We start from the raw sequence: 15,843 nt of genomic DNA, 5'->3' as shown, positions 1-15,843 counted from the left end.
ATCAAGACATAGGTCACTTGGAACCGCGTTTGCTATAATTCTTCTTTTGTAGGCTCCTGTGTAACGATCCACGTGGTTTCATTACATTAAGAAGCGTTTCACTTGAACGTATGACGTTTGACGTTTGAAATGACACTTACTTGCAACTTTGAAACGACTTCTTCGCGTGTGGTGGTGGTGGCCGTGTTCGTAAGTATAGCCTACAGCCTCCTGTTGACAGCAATTTATGCTTAAGCGTGAAGGTTTTTTGTTTGGTACTGTAATGTACTGTAATAAAATATATCAGCCTAATTCAATTTCCACCATTCATGGAGGTGGTGATATTGACTCTGGAAGATATAAAAACAACGCCTTCTAGTGGAGATTTCATTTCAGGGGACAACGACGTCATAGTCTGTGGGCTTGGGAGGTCTCACAAGGTAGGCCTACCATATCACACGGAGTCTCATAACAATTAACTGGAGGAAATATTATGTAATTCTCTAATTATGTGTGTGAAAGCCACACCATGTCAACGTCGTTAAAAGACACGCGAAGTAAATATCTGTTGATGCAGTAAATATCTGTAAATATTTGTTGAGGCTACAATAGGCTAGGCCTATTACAGTTTTTCCCAGTCGCTTTGGTGCTATTCTCACATCACAATTAACATTTGCACAGCAGTTAGTGCATTTCTCAAAACAATTAGTGCAAACTGTAAAACCTAGTGGATGACCTGCAAAAGCACGTCACTTGCTCAAAATGGATAGTCCATTCCTCAAAAGCAGGTATTCATGTCAATGAAACTGTCAGTGTCATCAAAATGAGAAGTCTTGACACCATCGTTTATGAACAAGATAGTCAAATGGCTTTGTCATGTTTTCATTATGACAGTTCTCTCAGTGTTTTCCAATGCAAAAAAAAGGTCAGAACTCGGTGACACTACCTGAACATGCTCAAGACAGCACTATACAGTACTTGTACAGCCATTTGAAAACTACAGTAAAGTTACACATTGCTGTAGTTAGGGGAGTAAGTGAGTACAAGACACTGAATACGTACATTTTTACTGTATGCTCTTTGCAATTCCACAGCATTGTGACAGAATTTGATAACTAGTTCAACAATTTTGTATGTAATGACTCAAGCAATGAAATGAAGACTATTAGTTTTATTGGGAACGATTATTCAGCATCCATAAGTATAGTTAATTTTGACTGACATGACATGAGCAAATGATAATGTTAAAAAACAGCAGAGAATTGTATGAAAGCAACTGATACATGTCCAAAAGCATTTGCAATTTGTTCAGAGGAAGGAGAAATTGCTACTATGATGTGCACAAATGACTAAATGTTGTGGAGGTTGAACTAATAGTTATGAGAATTTTCATTCTGATCTGAAAAAAGCACCAAAGCGACTGAGAAAAACTGTAACTTCTCTCTCCACTCAACCTCCCAGTAGCAACATCCAGGCAGCATGAGCTTACACACAGAACTTGACCATAATATAGTCTAGTGCATTCATATTAGCAGTTTCAGAAAAACACTTATTTATTTCATTGTTAAGTGTTCACAGTATAATTAAGAAAATGATCAATTGAATGACTGCAGTCTCAAAGAGATTTTAGATAGCCTTAAATAATGGTGTCGAGATTATTATAAACATGGGCTAGAGAGACTGCACCCCTGAGATAGATTTGTTAAATGCCATGTTGTATCACATGGGCTATTAACGCAATGCAATGCAAGGCAATGGAAGAGTGGTGTGTGATTTGCCTTATGGCAACTTGAAGACTATACATAACTCCACATAGCAAGGGGGGAGGTGTATATTTCAGCTATTGGTGTAGCATAAGAGAAAGAATTGTTTTGAAATCTTTCACCATCTTCCACACCCAGATGGAAAGGAACATGAGAGCTCTGAGGAAGAGTCTCTTCCATTAGCCTACCTCTCATAGATATTTTCATTTTACCAATCCTCAATCTTAATTAGTGTGTGGCATAAATTGTAAGCACAACACAGCAGTTGACAGACACTGACCCGCTTACACTCTTAACAACTTTAACAGTACATTTGTGACAGCTTCACTGATCACCCCCACTCTTGCAGCCAAAACCCAGGGTAGTGAATGTGGTCTGGATTCTATTCAGCTGGAGGTCTATTCAACTTCATTACCAAGTGGGCCAGACAGGAAAACCACTGGGTCTTCGCTGGCCACCCAAAATTCGGTGTTCACATTCCATTCACACCAAACTTCTGTCTTACTTCATATTTATTTTTAAAAATCAGTGAAGCATATCCTGACAAACAATAAGCAGCATTTTAATGCCTCAATCATCCTGAAAAAACAACAACAGCTTATACAACAATCCAATGCAAAAGTATAGTAAGTTATTATATGCAGTATAAGGAAAGTGACCAACCATTTGCAGATATATTCATGACTTCCTCTTCACAGAAATTCTCTAGCTGAAACAGAAAAAAAAACATACTTCTTCACATCCTCAAAAGAGTGTCTGCGGTTAACGTAGACGTGGAATAAGTCTTTAGACTTAGGTCATTGATAGACTGAAAGCCTAAGTATAGAAACACATGACAGGCAGAGAGAGGAATAAGAGAGCGAGAATGAGAGAGACAAGATTTGCGAGACATTTTGCGAGATTGAGAGACAAGAATTAAAGCATAGAGGCTGTATATTGTAAATCTAAATCTGTTTAATCTCTGTTATAATCTTGGTTTTATGACATAAATCCAGTTGATAGAGAGGATCTGAAAACTTGTTTTGTGTAACTAAACACTTCTTCCATCACATTGCACATGAAACTATAAAGTTAGGTTATCCTCCGATGTTTGAGTCTGAAATGTGAATTGTATCTGTGTGCTATAAACCTATAATGGTCACAGGACCTATACTTTCCTGAATATAAGCTATTTATATGAATATATGAATATTTTGCTATTTCTCATTTTTGAATGTTTTTGAACTTTCAGCACCTTTAACATGTGTTTTATTCCGAGCTGGTCTCAGACTGAATGTCTATCCACAGCCCTCATTGTATTGGCTGCATGGATGGCATCACCACGGTCACCGGATCCAGACAGACAGACAGACAGCACACCTTCAAAGATGTAGCTGTCTTTAGAATACCGGTATGTCTGTTTTATTTTCACATTTAGCCTACAAGTTCTGTACGCAGACAGTGTTAAGAGTTTCAGATCTTGAATGGGCCTCTTGACATTGCATGGAGAATGTGCACAGAAGAGATAAGAGAGATGAAGAGGAGGAGAATGGCATAGAAATACCAAGCAGAGGGTGAGGGCCTATGTGTGCATGATAAACTGACAAATAGACTGATAAACTGACAAATAAAGAGAGACTGTGTGTCTGTATGAGAGAGAGAGAGTGGGAAGAGAGAGAGATGGTATTTGACAGTGTGTGTGTGTGTGTGTGCATGTGCAAGAGAGAGAGGGGGGGGGATCATTTAATATGATATATTCTTATATGTTTTTATACATTTTTATTTTCATTCAGACTATTGAGGAGTACAGTATGTACGACATGTCTAAAATGAATTACATCCCAAATCAACATATGGATTGTATACAGAGACAATACGCGTTCCATGATGGAAACATGATCTTAAATCTTTTGTCTGTCTAAGCAACAGAAACAATGAGATGAAAACACCTTATTTCAGTTATTGTAGCCATGGCTTTCTCAACACCCTACACAATTAGTCAAAATACTGTAAATGTGAAGGATAAATGAAAATGTTATTTATTATATTTACAGTAAAAGAGTTTTCTGCATGATTGTATGCTACTGTGTGTGTGTGTGTGTGTGTGTGTGTTGGTGTTTTTGTGAGTGTGTATATTTCTGGGCAGAGTAGGTTTATCTGTGAGCACCAGCTATGTGCGTCACTCTGCTGTCTCTGCCACTGCACTTCCAGACTCAAACACTCACACTCACTCTCACACAGTCGCTTACAACATACAGGCGCAGCACACACTCCAGAGGAAGGTAAGAACTTGTTAGCACTCTAACCAAAATCAAGTTTAAAAACAAAAATCATTGCAAATTCAGCCACCTTCCTACCTTTATTTAAGCGGGAAAAGGTTGGTACAGAGAATGACGCAGTTAATGCCATAATGTTGTCGAACCTGATCATGTTTGCCCATTAATTAACACTAAGTGTAAACATCGAAACCTGGAGTGACTTTGAGTGGGGTCTAATTTAACAATAATAGATGGTGTGGGGTTTAGTTAGTGATGATAAATGGTATGTTGATAGAACCACTTTGTTCATGCATGAGGAGATTCATTTTGTACAAACAATCCAAGTTTATATTGTGGAAATAAGCAGCATATGAGAACTGTCTTGGTGTCCATGAGCAATGCTTCTAAGAAATGTGTAGAAATTAAATACATCACATAACATGGTATGTTGTGAAAGCCAGAGGACATTAAATAAGATAATTTATAACATTGTCCTGCAGCTTACATTTCCTATAATTCCTTGTCTTTCTTTTATGTCGTCCTCTCTCTTTCCTTCTTTCTTTTATGTCTTTCTTTCTCTCCCTTTTCTCTTCTTTCTTTTATGTCTCTTTCTCTATCTACCTGTATGTCTGTCTTTCTGTCTGCTCCCTTCCTGCCATGCCCTGTTCATGTCTTTATCAGTCGCCTGCATGCTCGCTGTGTTCCCGTTTCCTGGTGTGTCTCAGTGGCACTGTGTGCCACCCATAGGCCTTGCCTCATACCACACGCACTCATCCTGCTATCAAATTGAACTTGTTAGCTAGCAATGACGATGTGGAGAAGGAACCGTGTATACAGAACTTGTGAACTTGAGGCTTTCAGAAAATGTCCACTTACAAATTGGCGTGAATATCACAAGAAGGGGACAGGAGTGGGCTCTTGGGGTGAACACGGCCATTCTGTGTCATTTCATCGATATTTCTGTATGTTATGCCAATGTAATCACTACCATTCTATAGCATCTGTGCTTGGAATAAAATGAAAAACAGTTAGTATATGTTATGTGTTTAGGATCGTTTCACCTTTATGCAGATAGTACAGTTGAGTGACAGGAAATGTGTGTGTGAGAGAGAGAAGGGAGATTGGGAAATGACTGCCGTTCAGGATCGAACTGGGTCTTTTTAGACACATGGACCTGCATGGACCATCCCAGTTTGTTCAGCAAGAGGGGTATTGTAAGTTATTTCAGTAGGCTATTACCATTTCCATAGTACAGCTTTCATTACATTACATTACATTACATTTAGCAGACACTTCTTGACCAGCTTTCAATATGGCAAGGCAAGGCAAGGCAAGGCAATTTCATTTGAATACAAATGAAAGCACAAGGGAAAGAGTGAAATAATACAATTAATTGAGTCAGCAACTGGAGCAATCCATTCACAAAGCGTATAAAACAGTTTTAGAAGACTGGTCTAATTTGCGCCACTAGGCCTATCACATGCAGTGTGCATCATCAAACCAGCTCAGTCTGCTCCATCTTAATGTATCACGCAAAAGCTTCTGGAATGCAGTCTGTCAAGACCCAGCAGTTTTCATATATTACTATAATTGAATTTTAGTTTTGGATTTGATACAAACTCTGTGTTTATTGGAATTAAACATTATAAGAGGTCAATCTTCACAAGAGTCAATGGTCAATAGCTAGTATGCATGTTGGACTGTTGGTAAAGAGCTGGGGTCTTCTATTGAAATTATATAAAGTCTTTATTAGTCACTGAAGTACATACAATCACATGAGGCCATGACTTCAGAATTGTATTATATTAAAGAATGACATGTAATTATGAATTATTTTCACAGTACTACTGCTCTTCATACCTCAGTATTATTGCACTGTAATAATAACTTGAATTTCCCCTTGGGGATCTATCTCGGGGATATCTATCTATCTAATACAATGTAGTTCTCTCATAACAAATGCACTGTGAATTGAGGTGCTGTGAACACCTCTTTTATAAATGATGTATCAAACTGATAATTAGAAACAACCCTGCCCATGCTGATTCAGTGAAATTGAAATCTATGTATTTAAGTATACAGTGCAACCGGAAAGTTTTCAGACCCTTCAGACTTTTTTAAAATAAATTTACACTCCAAACACCTGCTTTTTTGTGGAGTATTGGAGTATTGTGTGTAGATTGATGACAAAAAGTAATTGAATGTGTTTAAAGATGAGCCTGAAACGTAACAAAATGTGGAAAGCTTGAAAAGGTCTGAAAACTTTCCGGTTGAACTGTATCATGCTTCTCGGAGCACAATGGCTGAACTCCCTTTAGCAGGCACAAGGTGTCAAACTCTCCTCGAGCAGAACCAGCTAATATGACATGAAATGTGTGTGTGTGTGTGCAGGGGTGAAAGGGGGGGGGGGGGGCGCAGTTCCGCCACCTCAGATAAATTAATAATACATATATTCTTTCATACCAACGATATAGCGCGATGATGTTGTTAAAATAATTGGTGAGGTAATTTTTCGTGTGTACAGAGGTGACCAAGAAGCTAGCAATTCTTGTCCAAAAAGTATTGCTACACCACGATACTCAATATGTTGTCCAACGGTGAGTCATTTTCCCCCGTTGCATCGACACTGGATTTTAGGGTTCCCCCACCTGCCAAATCCCACTTTAACCACTGTGTGTGTGTGTGCAGGTATGGGGCTCCAGACAGGCTGTGTGATCATGTCCATGGTCTTCAGCATCATGACTGCTGCAAGTGCTGCTGTGGAGGCGTGTCCATCTCCATGTTCCTGCATCAGGAGCGTGGTCGATTGCAGTAGGCGTGGCCTCACCACCTCTAGCATGCCCACCTCCTTCCCCGCGGGCACCACAGAGCTTCGTCTCTATGACAACCGCCTGACTGCGCTGCCTGTCGGAGTGCTGGATGCACTAACTAGTCTGAGGAGCGTCTCGTTGCATGGCAACCCCTGGTCATGTGACTGCGGCATCCTCTACCTGCGAGGATGGCTTCTCAAGCAGAGGAACGATGGTCTTATAAGGTATGTGAACACGTGTAAACTGTGTGAGCTCAAATAGAATTTGAAGAAATGCTTCAAAACTGGCATGATGTCAAAATTCCTATGCTCTGTGTTGCCCAGATTATGATGACCAGCCACAGACGGGCCGTCTCTCATGTAATACTACTTTGTAGTGGATTCTGTATCATAGGGCTATGTATAGAATTTGGCTTGAATTCTAGCCATTCATTCTTCTGTAGCATGTAGCGTGCTAACCTGCAGTCTTTATTCTTAAGGACTTCCTAAACTGTTGAGAGGTCATAAGCTGGTGGCTTACTCTCCCCTCTCCCTCTCTGCATTCACAAGGAACGTGAGCTGTAGTTCTCCCCCTGGCCTGCAGGGTACGCTGGTGGTGAATCTGGTGGAACATGACTTGCTCTCATCCTGCCGCTACTGGTTCTGCGACTTAGCTCTAGCATCCCAGATAAGTCTTATCATCTTCATCATCATCCAGGTATGTGTAAAGGTGTGGCTAGTATATGTAAGTGTGCTGACACAGGAGCCGTGTTTTTAATTCGCATGGTTCTGTACTTACCTATGAGTGCAAGTTGTGCACTCATATTAGGTATTGTAAGTACAGAAGTAGTCTATGTGAATTAGAACACAGTATGTGAAACACAGACAGGGTCTTGTCTTGCACTGTATGTGTATGAGTGTGAGTGAGAAGGAGTGAATATGTCTGTGAGTGTGTGGTGAATGTGTTTGTTTTCATATACGTTAGTCTGAGGATGGATAATGAGTGTGTGTGTGTGTGTGTGTGTGTGTGTGTGTGTGTGTGTGTGTATGCTTTCTTTCTGATATGTAATCCCTCTCCTCAGGCTCTTCTGTTGGCCTCTGTTATTTTCTTCCTCCGGCGCTTCGACCGCCTGTCCAAAGAGGCCCGACAGACTACAGAGGAAAGCATTGCCGGGGGAGACTCTGGTGACAACGAATATGTCATGCTGAAAGACAGAAGCACTTGACGGGGTCTAGGAACATTCAATCATATCACAGATAGGCGATAGATAGATTTGAGGGGATATTATATTAACATTTTATTCTTTTGCACCAGATCCACCACAAATTAGTTGGTTACAATAACAGTTTTGTGCTCTGCACAAAGAGAGCCAGCCATCCAAACTGAGAGATCACTGATATATCTCCTCTCATTTTGTCTTTATCGCTTAAGTGTTGATAAGTACGTAGAGTCAAATATTGCATGTTCAATGTGGTTACACATCTACATTTTACATACTGTACAGTCCACAATATTCAACAGGGACATTTTGTGACCACAGTGACCTCATGAAATTGGCGGCAACATACCTTTATGCCTGTTTCAGAGGCTAAATAATCTCCATGATTCCTTAAATCAACTATCTGAATGACCAAATTAGCATGAGCTGGGAGAAATGGGGTTATATCTGTGGGACAAACAGATTTTTTTTTGCCTGTTTTACTTTGCCTTTTGCTGAAAAGACTTCATAACTGTAATGTGATGAGATGCACATTCTCCTTTTATATAAAGTGTTTCTGTATATATGTGGTTTGAAATAAACTAGTATTTTGGTTTGAATGGATGTTACAGTTTATTTTACAAAAACTGCATATGGATGGGAGATATATAAGAGAAAGTCAGTCACATATTATAGATATTATTGTTTACTTTATGAATTAACTTTAAGACATATTTGATTATTTCAAATCAAATTTAAAAAGATGTGCAGTGGGCCTGAGGCAACACAATGTCTTCTTCAGAAATATAGCTAAATAAACTGAAATAAATGCTACAGCAGAAGCAAAACATGTAGGACACATGATAAAGGGCACAACAACCTAAAAATTATCATTATCTTTGAGTTCAGTTGAAAATAAGGAAGTTTTCATATTGAGAAATATGCAAGTGCATGTGCAAAATGTAGCCCAGGCCTACAGCACGTTTCAATGAAGTGCATAACAAACAGAAATAGCCTAGTCCATCTCCATTAAGAATGTTCAGTTAAGTTAACTAGTTCAGTTACATGTTTGAAAATCATACCGCACTACGAAACGGAGCGACACCTTCAAGTTGGCCTATCCGCTCCAAACAGAGGCACAAAAGGCGCAATATTGAAGTGCCGGCTGAGGGCTATGTACAGAGTATAGGCTAGCAGGATCCAGTGCGTTCTGGTGTTCTTTCTCATATTTGTTTAAGCATCCACCCACGGTCTGATGTGATTATTTCTGAGTTTCTGATACGTTTTCAACCATGACGTACAGTATGCACAACTCCGGGTTGAAAACGTATCAGAATCTCAGGAATAATATGCAGTCAGCTTGCAAGCGGCTTCATCAAGTCGAATTCCCCTAATAATACATTTTATTCCGAATTCCGAATGCGAATCCATTGAACAGAATCATCCAATGGTTTGTGTAACCTGGAGCCTCTTTTTGGTTGGCTGCCACCTGAATAAGGCGAATTTAGGCCTAACCCCATCTCTCTAGATGATGTGCAGTACTTAACTTTTGCCAGGAGGTGGCACACTTGGTCAAGTCACTGTCAGAATTGCAGCTGTTTGAAAACACCAAAGAGCATGTATGTACAGTAAACTTTATAGAACACTAGAGACCAAAAACGAACATTAGGTGATCAGACTTCACCACAAACAACAATAAAATGATAATTAACACCAGGGAGAAAGGAGGAGGAGAATGAGAAAAGTTCTGTAAAATACTTTCTGTGAAACATTGTGATGACATCTATCTAACTATCTATAAAGCACAAAATCTCTGTCTGTCTTTGGCACCCTCGCATGGTCAAGCCCCTCTGCTCCATAGAGCGTTTATTTTCCTGGACTGATTAAAGCAACACTCTGTGGCACACACTATTTGTTTATCCAGCACCGGCTTTTCAAATAACAATGTCCACAGACAAGGTAGCATTTGTTGCATGATTTTATGAAAGTACGATAGATTGCGACATCAGATGCTAGTCAAATTTGTAGTTTCTCATGTCTCATTCCATCGAACTACAGATCCGCTACCCGATCCGGCAAACTTACATAGTGCGGTTATAGCAGATAGAGGGCCACGAAGCGAATGCAGAAAGTGCCGTTCACCCTGTTACGAGATGAATGAACCACTGAAACGATTTTGGAAACATTATTTTAAGGTACAAAAAACTCTTTGGTGTTGCTTTAACAGGCCCCATGGCGTCGTCTGAATGCAACACTGTTTGAGAAGTTATAGTTGTGCTTAAAGACATCAACTGAGGAGACACGACTAGCTAAGGTTACACACACTCCTTTGCTCACACAAGGACAGCACAAGGACTTGAATTCACAAGCTTATATCGGAACACTTGAGTTTGCTATTTTCCTTTCTTTTTTCTGTTTTACAGTTTTTTTCTAGAGTTTAAATTTGTCTATGTTCTCTGACCTGTGAAATATTTCAGTGCTATGGTAACTTGACAAGATACCTCAAACAAGGACATTTCCAATTTTGCACATTTTAAATAAGAAATGATTGATAATGTCATAATAATTGCCTTCTAATTGGATTAGATGGTATTAATGTGACAACCTGATTTTTTATTTTCACTTTTTTTGTATTTACATTGATAGAGATTGTGCACACACCAGTTTCAGGTGTAAAAAATATTCAACTGTGATGAAACTCACCATAAGTGTGGTAGTGATGGTGTTAAATAACTTAAAAGGTTAAAATGCAGTTTACATTTGTAAATAAGTCATCCATTTGGATTGTTTGTCTTTGAGTTATTGTCACTGATTCATAGTGGGCAATCTATTACACCAACTGGCTGGAAAGTGCAACAGTTGTGAGGTCGGTAGCACAAAATGCAAAAAAGCCATGCAGTGTCCTGTTCGCTCTTAAACTTTCCATCACATTTGGTGCCTCTGCCTAGCCACTTCATAAATGTGTTAGAATTAGTTCTGTACTTTAAAGAACATTTCGAGCGATCGATCACATAGCCTACGTTCAATGTTGCAAGAAGGCCCTATGTGCATTTTGCTTTTGAGCAGAATCTTACAACATTTAAAAAATGAATGGAAAGACACAGTGATGATGAGATTTTGCACTCAGCTGTAGCCTAGGCCTGCTAGTGGTGAGTCTGTTATAGCCTATTTACTTGTATTGTAGCCTATGCAACTATTCTATTAAACGCTGTGTGCTAGTCTAAACACTATAGGCTATGACCATGTTCTTGCACTATTTTCCCCCATGATCATATTGTTTCAGTTATCCAAAAGGCTCGAAGGATGCTCTTTATTATATGGCAATTTTGGAAAAATAACTAATAAAAGTGAGATGAGGTACCCGTTGCTCTCTGGCACCGACCCTGGCAGAGGTTTATATTGGGATGTCTAACATGAGGGGTCAGCATATCTAATCTGTTGACTGATTATGGAAGGAGTCTATTGCTGTTTTTCCAAGTAGCTATGTACAAGTGAAGGGATAGACGAAAAATGCTTTTAGAAAGAAGTATTTTGAAGTATTTTGAAAATAAAAAAATACAGTATTTTATTTTGATACATTTTTTGGCTGCTGTATTTTGTAGCTTATTTTGATACATTTTTAAAAGGATATTCCACCATTTGGGGAATTACACTCATTTTCCACCTCCCCTTGAGTTAAACAATTGATTTTTACCTTTATCCAGTTCATCCAGCGTAATAATCAAGGAACACCATGGGCACAGCAGCACAATGATATCATGCAGCACCTGAAAATAGTCCCTGTAGGCTAACTTCCAGCAACAAGGTTGAGCTGCAGCAGACAAATCGGTTAGTGACTGGATTATTATGCCTGAATGAGAGTATAGTTCCATGTCAAATCAGCCTAGAAAATCGCTACATTTGATTTTCCGTTGGTCTTATTACACTTTCTAACTTGAGAGGAGACAAGGGGAGGTGGAAAATGAGTGTAGGGTAGACTACAGTTTAGACACTTTTTACCCACACAAAATCAAACAAAAAATAGATAGCCTACTGAAAAGAAGTGATTTTCCACACAACATGCATTCCACATGCCATTTCCTTAGCTTGTAGACTAAAATATTATCAATCAATAATACCCATAAGTAGTTTATATTTTCCACAATTAGCTCATGAACATAAGGTGCATTTTTGTCTTGACTGCGTCTCAACTGTACCCAGAGGACAGTTGAGACACCTAGCCTACAGTTGAGACACCCATTTTTAATAATGTATAGTTAACTAACTGTTCGTTGGAAAGTTGAATAAATAAATAAAAACATAGCAATTGCAAAGTGTTTGTTGTTCAAATTCATTAATTTCATTTAAATTAGCGTTGGTTAAAAGGAATACATCATGAACAAAATGTGACATAGGAACAGATATGGCGAACAGTAGAATGTTCAAGTAATAACACAATCCAATGTGTGTCTCAACTGTCCCCCGCTAACCACCTCACACATTTCTCTAGATTTTGCAACGACCTTACATGACACAATTCCATAAAATATGCCAGTTTTTAGGACACAGAATAATGTTTGTAGCCTAATGATACCAGTTACGTTTAACAGTAACATAACTGTAATGTGCTATTCATTGTCGAAGGTGCACGGTGAAGTGAAATTCTTACTTTTGGAAAACAAACATTTGCCGATATCCTTGGATGGGAGATACTTGTCATTCAAATTTTCCATGATCAAAGAGGGCACTAATACTCTAACCTGACCCTAGCCAGATGAATTTCGCTCCGCCTAGCTCCACTCATCCATCTGGAACCGATCCATTGAAGTGTTGCTTCAGAAGGCTGGGCCTAATAAAAAAATGCTTGCATATGATTGAATAAGCCACTTGTCCGTCATCTATTGACGTGCTACTTCAACCACTACGTCACATCTATGAAACACCCGCCCTCCCGCGTCCTGATTGGCTGTACCATAAAATCGGTTGCAGAAATCACTCTCAATGGAAGAGGTCCCAGATGGATGTAAGTGAAGCTATCCCTTTAACAGTGGCGGAGCTAGACTTTTACCCTTGGGGTGGCCAGAGGGTGGCCAAAGCTATTTCAGGGGGTCCACAGACTACAACAATGAATGTTCAAGAAACACAATCAATTGCAATCAAAATCTGTAAATGTTGAAATGTTTTCATGAAGTACATCTTAAGCACACAGGAGATTTGTGTATAAAATCTACAGTTTATTAACAATGTTAATACAAAACGTACAATATGTAAATAAATAATAATAAAAAACAAATTCAAAACAATTTGACCTCATTTTGACATGAACTGATATGACATGATTTTTTAACCATGACCAGAGGAACAGTCTGATTACCAAACTAAACTTGTAGAACAGTGTAGGCCCTAGTCATGACAGTAATTAAGTCCCAGATGTGATTCTTTTCAGGATTCTGTCACATAGTGTTTGCTTCTTAAATTGTGCACTTCAACTTAGAAAGACAGACACACACACACACACACACACAAAGCTGGGCACACTAGGAAGAATCACTAAATGAACCATACTCTCACACCTAGGAGAAAGCCATGGGCCCCAACTCAAGATGCAGTGTGAAAAAAAGACACCCACATAGCACCCCAAAACTAACACAGAAACACACACAGACAGACAGACAGACACTCACACAGCACCCCAAAACTAACAAAGACACAAGTGATTACTTTCTCCTCACTGAGTCAGAAGTGTAGACCACTTGTCAGTCCAACGGCAATCTGAGCAGAGAAAGAGACAAAGAAATCAGAGCATTGTTCAAGGTACTTTCCAAATTCCAGCAAAGCCAAAATAGCTTAAGTACAAGTGTGAGAACTTCACAATTTCCAAATATCAGGTCCAATGAAAGCTGATATGGTTGCCTGTCAGATCTGGTTGGAATTTAGAACTTGGTTTGGGAGGAAAACACCCCTGTTCTCTGCTGTACTATTTTATGCACGGATATAAGTTTAATGACATATTAAATGCTTTCATTTTTGAGATACTTCATCAGTTACAGTTTTGTAAATGTATGTATGTAAATAAATAATAATAATAATAAAAAAAACATAATTTCTAAACAATCTGACCCCATTTCGACATGAACTGACATGACATGAAGTAGTGCAGTTTGTTTTAACCATGACCAGAGGAACAATCTGATTACCAAACTAAACTTGTAGAACAGTGTGTAGGGCCTAGTCATGGCAGTAATTAAGTGACAAACTATCACAAGTTCAGAAGAGGTTGGCTGCAAAGATTATGCAGACTGTTATGATTAAATGACACAAGCGCACGCATTATCAGAATCATATGCCAGACGCTTTAGGCCAGCGATCCTCACTATTTTTTTCACAAGAGCCACATTGGCAGTGCAAGATCAAAAGGAGAGCCACTTTTATGACAACATACTAAGTCACCTTTGCAAATGTGCATTTCTACATATAAATTGGACATCCCACAAAAAAGAAATAACACAGCCATACATTTTCATTTAAGACCAGATTTACTTTAACACTGGGATGAGAGGAAGCTGACATGCATGTCCTTGACTTTCTTCATGTTGTATTTGTAGTATTAGTAGTAGCAGGTTTAACAATACCCCCTTTAGGAAACACCATTAAGGCTTAATAACTTCCTTTCACCTTCATTATTCAGGTGAAGGGAGAAGTATAATTCAGATCTTTGCGTTTTTGTAGTGCAGTATTGTATGTTTATGAAGCACATTTGAAAAAATGCATTGGCTGTGTTGCCACATAGCCTACAGTGGGTCCCATTTAGAAGTGGCCACTTCATCCGCACTTTCAGTGATTAACGCAGCTGCGTTAAATGTATTAGGCTACAACTTATCGCCACGAAGTGGCAGTTTAAGTCCGCTGTAGCATTGCCAGTAAACGGCAGCGGATTGCATTCAAAGGCGTTGCAAGTGGCAGTGAGATACTGTAAGCAGAACGAAACTAAAGATCACCTCGTTGAAGTCATACAGTAGACTAGTCTGTCTGTTCTTTGGTCTTGGATTTTGAGAAAGAAGTTTCTAAATAGATGCGACTCATACTCCTTATAGTCCGGAAAACACGGTATGTATATGACTATGCTACATAACAATCTGATGTGAAATGCAAGTTGGCTGATACTAACAGTTAGCTGCTACAGGCGACATGAGATGTAGCTAGGCTACTAACGTAATGTTAACGTTACCTTGATAGGCTACTCGTGGCTTGTAGGGGAACATATCACAGAAAAATTAAACTACAGAAAACGTTCTCCTAACTTAACATAAAAGTGACTTGAAACAATGATTATTTACAAAAGAAAACTTACCTTAGAACGTGTATTTCACTGTCCGTCAAGTAGGCTGCTGCTGTCCTGTGCAAAACATCCACCCTGTCGCAATATTCTCTGTAAGCGTTTGACTCTCTTCTTCTCCTTCTCTGTATAATGCTTGCTGGTGGACAGTGTGAATGACAACTCTTTGTAATACATAGCGCCAGCTACTGCACAGGAGGGATATAGCAGTCAACCGATTACAAAATGCAACAGGCTCTTTTCAACAAGACGTGCGGTGCCGGTGCCGTGATATGTCAATCATCTGGGGTGGCACCTGGGGGGTCCAATCAGATTTCAGAGGGGTCCAGTGCCCCCCGGCCACCCCTTTGGCTCCGCCCCTGCCCTTTAACATTCCAATGATAATAGCAAAGTTGGATATAAAATGTCATATTAATCAAATGCTTGTTTTCTTTCTTTTAAAAAAGGCCCCTTGATTACATACAATTGTAGTTATAATTTTCCATTCAATACAACACTAAACAGGACACCCCACCCCCACACAACATCCACACTGAACATCTAAACACAATCAAAAATATCA

At 39.2% G+C, this 15,843-nt stretch overlaps 1 protein-coding gene across 6 annotated transcripts; it reads left to right on the top strand.

Annotated features, from left to right (window-relative positions):
- The first annotated feature begins 58 nt into the window (after positions 1-58).
- Positions 59-8,586, top strand: gp1bb (glycoprotein Ib platelet subunit beta). 6 transcript variants are annotated; one of them, XM_042100884.1, is made up of 6 exons: positions 59-189; positions 315-419; positions 3,030-3,132; positions 6,668-7,013; positions 7,338-7,485; positions 7,850-8,586. In XM_042100884.1, exons 4-6 carry the CDS (start codon positions 6,670-6,672, stop codon positions 7,991-7,993), a joined length of 636 nt encoding a protein of 211 aa, XP_041956818.1. In that variant the 5' UTR covers positions 59-189; positions 315-419; positions 3,030-3,132; positions 6,668-6,669; the 3' UTR covers positions 7,994-8,586. The 6 variants fall into 6 exon arrangements, with proteins under 6 accessions (XP_041956818.1, XP_041956816.1, XP_041956817.1 ...); XM_042100882.1 differs by having other exon boundaries at positions 3,011-3,132; XM_042100883.1 differs by lacking the exon at positions 315-419 and having other exon boundaries at positions 85-189; positions 3,011-3,132.
- Positions 8,587-15,843: the final 7,257 nt, after the last annotated feature.

The sequence above is a fragment of the Alosa sapidissima genome, chromosome 8, assembly GCF_018492685.1.
Source record: "Alosa sapidissima isolate fAloSap1 chromosome 8, fAloSap1.pri, whole genome shotgun sequence".
NCBI lineage: Eukaryota > Metazoa > Chordata > Actinopteri > Clupeiformes > Clupeidae > Alosa > Alosa sapidissima.
The sequence above is the reverse complement of the archived record's forward strand: the minus strand, read 5'-3'. Positions and strand labels throughout refer to the sequence as shown.

Coding starts and splice junctions, on each gene's coding strand:
- gp1bb (XM_042100880.1), top strand. Junction 7,014..7,337: donor AGGAACGATGGTCTTATAAG/GTATGTGAACAC, acceptor TGCATTCACAAG/GAACGTGAGCTGTAGTTCTC. Junction 7,486..7,849: donor TCATCTTCATCATCATCCAG/GTATGTGTAAAG, acceptor CCCTCTCCTCAG/GCTCTTCTGTTGGCCTCTGT.